General features: G+C 34.1%; 2 protein-coding genes across 2 annotated transcripts; both read left to right on the plus strand.

The window, feature by feature from the left end:
- The first annotated feature begins 2,155 nt into the window (after nt 1-2,155).
- Nucleotides 2,156-3,421, plus strand: LOC136972507 (uncharacterized). The gene has a single exon (XM_067267093.1). The coding sequence runs from the start codon at nt 2,156-2,158 to the stop codon at nt 3,419-3,421; it is 1,266 nt and encodes a 421-aa protein (XP_067123194.1).
- A 799-nt stretch (nt 3,422-4,220) lies between these two features.
- Nucleotides 4,221-5,393, plus strand: LOC136972508 (uncharacterized). Its single transcript, XM_067267094.1, has one exon. The coding sequence runs from the start codon at nt 4,221-4,223 to the stop codon at nt 5,391-5,393; it is 1,173 nt and encodes a 390-aa protein (XP_067123195.1).
- The last annotated feature ends 3,502 nt before the right edge of the window (nt 5,394-8,895 follow it).

Below are 8,895 nucleotides of genomic sequence, written 5' to 3' on the forward strand. Positions count from 1 at the left end.
GGTACATCAGATGGGGACGGAATATTAACATCAACGACCAAATCGTATATGCAGCAGATTTTGAAAGACCCGTTCTGTTCTCTCGCTCTAGTCACCCTGCTATGATAAACAACATCCAATTTGATTCTAACGATAATATGGATATTGAAATATTTACTGATGGATCTAAGTCAGAAGCATTGGTAGGATGCAGCTTCGTGGCTTTCCGTGAAGGCACGGAAATTGAACATCAACAATTCAGATTAGGTGAGAGTTGCTCAAGCTTTCAGGCTGAGCTATATGCAATACGCATGGCTGCATCCTGGTGTAGAGATCATTTTTCGCAGCAAAAAATTAACATTATAACTGACTGTGCCTCTGCTATAGCTTCTCTTAAGACAAGAAGCTTTCATCCACTTGTAAATGAAATCCAAAATATCATGAATTCTTCGACCTGCCAATACTTCATAAATTGGATTAGAAGCCATCAGGGTCATTTTGGTAATGAGCGGGCTGATAATCTTGCACGTCTGGCTTCGACTAACACTGATCTTCCAATTGCGTACAAAAACATTAGCATACAAACAATCAAATCTAGTTTATGGATGGAAGTGATCGACAAGTGGCAATTAAAATGGGAGGATAATAATTCAATTACCAATCACTTTATTCCTGATATTCCAAAATTTCTCGCTATTAAATGGTATTACCCAAATCACAATCTGACACAAATGTTAACTAACCATGGTAGATTTTTTACATACCAATCTCGATTTATGGGCACCACCACTACCATGTGCACTATTTGCGAGTGCCTGGATGGAAGCAAACACTACATTCTACAATGCCCCATGCTTGAGCCTGAGAGATTTGTGCTTAAAACTCTTGCTGCAGCGCATAACCTTGTTTGGCCACCCCCTAACTTGGAAAGTTTATTTATCTTTAAAGACACATACGACGCATTTATCCGGCTTGTCAACATGTACTTCAAAAGAACTACTGTCCCAGCCTACATCAGCAGATAACTCAGGAATACACAATTGGATCGTTTTACGATGATTCTTCAATTATTGTTCGATGTATATTCTCAACGATGACCACCTAATTCAGAATACAAGCAAGAAGAAGAAGAAATTTTGGCTTCGCACCTCGTCTGTACCGATCATCTTTGCAAACTCTGCAAGGCAACATCAAGGGACCGAGCTGGCTTGTCTGCACATTAGTGCTGATTCCAACTTCAATACCGCCTCATTGACAGCACTGCAGATTGGTTTGAGTGAACAAGATACACGCTTTACTTTGTTCACGGACCGTACAGATTTCTTGTACAAAGATATTTTTTTTTTTTTTTTTTTAACTACTTGGACTGCACAGATTGACATGTGCTGACTCACTCATACAGGAACTCTTCAGACTCCGACAGATGATGATCCATCATTATGCAACTTTAGAACTGTTCAGATCTACGTGAACACAGAACCTACTACTCAATTTGGACGGCGCAGTTGCACACTGGCTGTTCTTTTCTGCTTTACAACCTTCCACAGAATTCTACCTGTGCCGACCCATCTTTACAGAAGAGTGATGGACTGTACAGCTTAACTTGTACAAAAAGTTGTTCACTTGTTACATTTAGGTGTTATTTTAAGTTTTGTTATTTAAATTCAGGTTACTATATTATATATATATGTGTTATTATTTGCTGTTAATATTTTATTTGATGATAGTTAATATGTTTGTTGTTACTTATACATGATATTTATTTTCTCATGCTATATATATTTATAATACTTTATATGGTTCATAAATTATTCTATGTGATATTCACATAGATGACGCTTGCACAAAGATATTACCATATTTGTTAACTTCAATTAATATTTTATTTCTTTATGTTATGATGTTCGATGTCATGAATGTGCTGTTGCTCTAAATGTCTATATAATGCCGAATTGTTAATGTCTTTATTCTTGATGTATTTTATGTATTTTATAATATTTAAACCTATTAATACCACTATAGATAATTCTTGTTCTTCAGAAAACTGCTTAATGTATCTCATGTTCTCACCCGGTTTTGTACTTAATGGCACCGGGCATGTACCTTATGTATATTCATCAACAAATAAATAATAATAATAATAATAATAATAATCACCAGACATACTGGATACATCATGCATGCTTTTGCCAAGGTGGCTAGGACGACCTGGGGCCTTAGCTACAAGGCTATGGAAACAATTTATGACAGCATTTTTCTACCTGTTCTAACTTACGGATGTGGTACCTGGGGCTCTGCTGTTGAAAAAGTACACCCAAAAAGAAAGTTGATTTCTGCACAACGTAGAGCTCTGCTGTTGATTACCAAGGCATTTAGAACATCTTCCAACGCAAGCTTGCAAGTACTTGCTCGCAAACCGCCAGTCGACAAATACATAAACTATTTACATAAAATCTGGTCAATTAAATGTGGTAATTTTTCTGCTTCAGTGTCAGACCTCTTCGACGGGGAGTCTTGGGAGGGAAACATTCCATATAAATATGCCATAAGTCCTTATACTAACTTTAGATTTAATGAGGTTTCTTCTACTGACTGTGTCATCACTATTTATACCGATGGTTCGAAGTGTGGCAGTCATGTTGGAGCAAGTTTTGTAATGTACCGCAATGAGACTGAAATCTTTTGCAACTTATTTAGACTCGGTTCACTCTGTAATATTTTTCAAGTGGAACTTTATGCAATTTTGCAAGCAATTAAGTGGTGTGAAAGGGTAGCCAATAATACTAGAATTGCAATTATTACTGATTCACTCTCATCTCTCTCTGTGATTAGGAGAAAGTCTGCTCATCCTTTAGTATTCAATATACAACAACTATTAGTGGATACAGATAACGAATATTACTTTCAATGGACTCATTCTCACTGTAACAACTGGGGCAATGATCGGGCAGATGAACTTGCCAAGATGGCTGCCGAGGATCAGAATATAATTATCAGTTATAACAAGGTCTCCACAAAAGTGCTGAAAGCCGTTCTATGGAATCAAATGATCGAGGATTGGCAAATAGATTGGAATTTAAATACATCAATAACTAAACAATTCTTTCCTGACATCAAAAAATTTTTGCACAACACCTGGATCGCTGTTACTCACCACTCTGTACAATTTTATACCGGACATGGTCATTTCAATTCTTATCTTACTCGTTTCACATCACACACTAATAACCTCTGTCCCGTTTGTGACGTTATTGATGGTAGTTTACATTATATTTTTGAGTGTCCTATGACTGAATGTAAAAGACACTGTTTACGTGCTCTTCTAATCTACAAAAACCATTCTTGGCCCTGTGAAATACAAGACCTAACTATGGATAAGGACACTCATGATTTACTTTACAAACTATTTGAAAAATATTTTATAGTCACACCTATCTCCTGAGTCTTACTCATTGGAAAGTTGGAAAGTCCTCTTATTTATCCGCAAATCATCTGATTTAGAAATTGTTCTCACTTATTGATGTATCTAACTAATTTATGTAAACCTACATTGTCGGGCTTTATTGTATTGTACGCTAAATATTCTATTCCTACAGATTTTATTGCAGCTTCTTTAAACTGCTATATATTTTATTATTGTAATTGTTACTACCTCTCGTCTATTAATAGCATCGTTACCCCTCTTATTACTGTAAGAAAATCTGTTACGTGATCTAACATTCTATTTTGTACATATTGTATATCCTTGTTCCTTGTATGTAACCCTGATAATGCTTTGCGAAATCAGGGCATATAACTCTGTTATGTTAATTAAATCTAATGAATAAAAAAAAAAAATACCGCACACAAAAAATCACACAAAACAAATCGCACAAATAAAAAATCGCAGAAAAATAGACCGCACAAAAACAAGTTTCAGTGTACTTTATTTTCATCTAAACACATTTGATGTAAATATTATTGTAAATTTGTGTTATATGGATAAAATTACATGTTTCATTTTCGAAAAAACCATAAAATAAAAATAAATTAATAGATTTTATTTGCAAATTTTATAATGTAAAGTAATATGTTCTTTTCTGTAATAAACGAACTACGCCCTTGTATAGCCTCATGGTGTGAAATGTCATTGTTTACAATATACTATTTCTGAATTGAATAGCTATCCTAGTTTTTCCTACCGGTGGTATAAAATAGATGTAATTTCCCTATATCCATCGGTTCCACACTTTGAAGCCGTCATGCTTATAAATGCCATATTACTGAAATCTGGTTATCCAACATCACATGTGTTGCATTTACGAGAGGCCCTCTTACTCGTCACAGAAAACAATTACTTTCAGTTCAATGGTAATATATACAAACAAACCCAAGGTGTGCCAATGGGCTCCCCAATGTCACCCATTTTAGCAGAGATTATCATGAGAAACATAGAATTTCACATTTTCCATGCTCCTTTAACAATCCACTATCCTATCTTGTATCTACGATATGTAGATGACATATTACTTGCATGGGATGGTTCTGCAGAAGAATTAGACAAGTTTATTCAAATGTTAACATCTATATATCCTACCATCAGGTTCACTGTGGAAGAGGAGCAAAATGCCAAAATCTCTTTTCTAGATCTTGAAATTTGCAGATCTCCTGACCTCAATTTTTCAGTGTACCATAAAAATATCAACTTACCATATATTATCCCTGCAGCCGCCTTCCAATCTACAAGTTTTGTGAATTCTGCCATTACTTCTCTCATTCGGAAAGCGCTCCTCTTACCATCCACCCAAACATTAATAGATAAAGAATTACAAATTATCAACAAGGCGGTACATAATGCTGGGTATTCCAACTCCAGATTTCTTTATCTCCTTAACCGGGTCAAGAATAAATTATTTCCAAAATCCTTCCTCTGCAACAAAGAACAACTCACTCTAGTACAGCCTCCGATACCGTATTTCGGCCATTTATCTCTAAAAATAGCACGCATATTTAGAAAACAGGGTTTTCTATTGCCCATAGTCCCCCAGCCAACCTTAAGACGTACGTTATGCAACGATAGAGATTTTCTCACATTAAATGAGAAATCAGGAGTGTACGAAATCTTACTAAAGCACACATTATCAGGGGAGGAAATTACTTATATAGGAGCAACCACAAGAATGCTACACACCCGCATTCTTCAACACCAAGATGATATCAGTAATAATAATCCAACAACAGAATTAGCTAAAAAAGTACTAAATCAAGATTATCTTCCACTTTGGGGGCACACAAAAATGCTAAAACCCTGCAACGATCGAAGAGAAATATTCATATGGGAGAGTCTATACATAGCCACCTTAACACCGTGCAATGCTCCAACATTGGAAATCCCGCAATTATGGGTAACATTATTTAAACAATCTAGATTATAAATTCGTCTCTGTTAGGTACACCACAAATACGGCACCTCTATCTTTAATTTATATTAGCGTAGCATATTATAGCAGCTTATTTTTACATCAATAATATTTATTGCATTTTAATACGTTTATTGGATTTCCACGCACGTGTTTTACGTAATTTAAATAGTCCGTTAAATAGAACTAAGTTGTTCGAAAATTACAGTATTCGATATTGCCTGAAGATGACAACCGTAAGTTGTTGAAAGTACTTGCGTTCATATGTGAAACTTTACAAATAACTGTTAATAACGCCGCAACACAACTGTGTTAATTACTCTATACTATTTCTCTCTTCATGACAAACTCCAGGGGGTAGTGTGGCTCAAGCAATGTAGGACAGAAAAAACCTTTCTCTGGTAATAAGCTAATGAAAAATATTCATATACAGAATTTTTATAAAAACTCTGTGTTCTTCTATCAAAAATACAATGTTTTGCAGGAAAAGCACTTTTACAGATGCAAGTATTGTTTCAAATGTGGTAACTCGTTTCAAATTCGCGCTACATTCAGTTTTTCTTCTCTAGCAAAATCATATTACAGTTTACTGTAGTTTTATATTTTGTTTATCACGAATTTAAAATTATAATAATAATAATTTTAAAGTTCCAAAAAAAATATGTATTTATTTATAGGAAATCGCTATAATATCATAAATTCATTACTCACACACGTTTTCTTTGAAAAGCACAAGCTTCTAGCTACAGCAAGTGAGAAGCTAGTGTGATTATTTACACTTCTCTAATTACTCTCCTAGGAGGGGAGTGGATGAGTCATTGGAGGGTTGAAGTCAACACAAGTTTTCTTAGCGATAATGTATAAGAGACATTATTTTTATATTATTTTGAAGATTTTTAAATAATCAACTATACTATGCAATTTTGCATGCGATTGTTTACATATTTTTCTCATATTATGTAATAGCAAGGGAAAATGTTCACTTTCCCAAATAATTTATAACTTCACAGTTCTAAAATAATGTTTACTCACCTAAATACTCTCTAAGAACAATAAATTAGCTAATTAGAGCTAAAAACGATAGAAACAAGCAATTTTATAGCAATTGTTTAAATATTTCAAATACTGTAGCCTGAGAGGGATGGCACTTAGTGGAAATTTGAGCTCCACTGTTTTCACAGGTGGCTGATTCATTGATTTAATATCCAAGTAGACAGAAAGTAACCAACTACAGTGTAAAAAAAGTTGACTATCGATTTTATCAGCCAATAATCTGCCTCCTCACTTCTAATTGCTTTACAATGGGAGAGGACGGTATTTTGCGAAATATTTATGGTCCAGAGGTGGTGACAAAACATTTATTGGTTGAGGCATACAAGAAAGCAAATGAAAAACTTAGATTGCTACAGACTTACAGTTTGTACAAAACTCCTCCTTCCCATGTTATATCTATAGAACAACCTTCTTTTGTTTATTGGATGAAACAAACCTTCATTCACCATGCTTTTTGAGCTGTAATTGATAGATTATAGCTAATTGACTATCCTTCGATGAATAAGCTTCGATTCAGGTTTGTGGAGTGGGAATTTTCAAGCAAAAAGCCATGCCTTCTCAGAGATACACTGTCAGCTATAAACATATGCAAACAATCATAAATCATTACGCTCATTTATTTTTACCCGAGTTTATTAAATTTATATGTATATTCATACTATTTTACGTTTATAAACGTTTTTTCAGAATCATCCAGCCACAAGTATTTCTAAAAAAGAAAGTAATTCCGGTTTATTGTGCTACTTCCATAATACATAAAAAGAAATACATGTATAGTCGTTCATGTAATAAGATAATAATCGCTTATTATAGTGCTCTGTTATTATAATAGTATAAATAACAAACTCAAATATACACCATCGATGCACAAATGTGTGTTGACCTACTTTTACAACTTCAACCGCCCCCCAAACCAGTCGCATTATAAACTATAGGCTATATTGTATCTCTACATCAGTTTAGAAAGCTGCAAGATTTTTTTTAGAAAATATACCTGTCTACGTAACATATAACAGATTGATCGAATGCTTATACAAAAAAGTCTGATTTTTTCAAGTCTTGAATTTTATAAATTTTTGTAAACATATCACCGTTTATGATTGTTGACTATAATATATATATGTTATTTATATTTCTGTAAAATTATTTACGTATAAAGGCATTTAGAAAGAACTTCCAAACACCTGCATGTAATTATCAATTCTCAGATGAGGAACTTGTAATAAACATTTGCTAAATGAAAATGTGTATTGTACTGTAAGTACAAAATTTTCCAATAGCAGGTGTAGCGCTGCCGTGGCGATATCTTTGGTCTTAGTTCCAAAGATACCGCCACATCAGGGTTCTCAAATGAATTTATAAATGAAATAAATTGTCTCAGATATTTGTTCCTAGAAATTCTCTCTCTTTGTTCTCTTTTTGAATGCTTCGAAAAATTCCCACTCGTTGTCTTGCTTTCTAGCAGAAACGTTCTCTTTTCGTTCTAGTGCGCTCATAGAAATACCAACTGGATAAAATTTATCCAGTAATTATCAAGTAAGTTTATAAGAAATATATTTCCGGAGAATAATAATAATTGTTATAACGAGTTTTTAGATAAATTTTTTTTATTGTCAGAATGTCAGATTCAGATTTTGAATATGAAGAACTGTCTGACAGTGACTCAGACATCACCGTTAGCCAGGATGTGTCGACAGACAATAGCGACAATGGAGACGTCCCCTCTGCCAGAAACTGGGTGGAACTAAATCTAGACAGTCCTCCTCAACCTCCTCCGAAATTTCCTTTTCGGGGAAGTCCAGGGTGTAAATTCACCCTTACAGATGCATTCGATCCATTAGCATACTTTCTGCTATTTTTTGATTTGCAACTGATAAACATTATTGTGACAGAAACTAATAATTTCGCGATGCAGCAGGCACATTCATCTAGGGATCAGTGGGAGCCGGTAACGGACAAAGAAATGTACATATTTTTAACAATTTGTATGTTACAAGGCCTGTTATACAAACCTGCTGAGAGAATGTACTGGTCCAGGAATGATCTTCTACACACCCCAATTTTTAGTAAATTTTTGACCAAAAAAAGATATGTGGATATTAAAAAAAATTTGCATTTTACAGATAACAACAGTTTCAATACAGAAACACGTGAAAATCCGAAACTGTGGAAAATTTGGCCTATAGCAATAAATCTAAATTTAAAATTCTCCCGCTTATATAGGGGAGAGCGGGGCTAAAAGTTCCCGGGGTAAGTTGTTCCAATTGAAATAGCTCCATAAGGTAAAAAAGAAATATAATTAGCAAATACGTCATGAATCTAATGTGATTGAACATTGATAATTGATAATTTCAAGGCTGATTAGCTACTTAAGCTAATATAATGGTTAATGTTTCAATCGTTAAATAAAAATTATAAATGTTAAAAAGTAAAAATGTTGTTTTTTTAAATTTATTATAAACTA

This window comes from Centruroides vittatus, unplaced genomic scaffold (genome assembly GCF_030686945.1).
Source record: "Centruroides vittatus isolate TY-2023 unplaced genomic scaffold, ASM3068694v2 contig_294, whole genome shotgun sequence".
NCBI lineage: Eukaryota > Metazoa > Arthropoda > Arachnida > Scorpiones > Buthidae > Centruroides > Centruroides vittatus.

What these genes read in the sequence shown, in the direction of transcription:
- LOC136972508 (XM_067267094.1), top strand. Translation starts at nt 4,221, where the DNA reads ATGCTTATAAATGCCATATTACTGAAATCTGGTTATCCAACATCACAT.
- LOC136972507 (XM_067267093.1), top strand. Translation starts at nt 2,156, where the DNA reads ATGCATGCTTTTGCCAAGGTGGCTAGGACGACCTGGGGCCTTAGCTAC.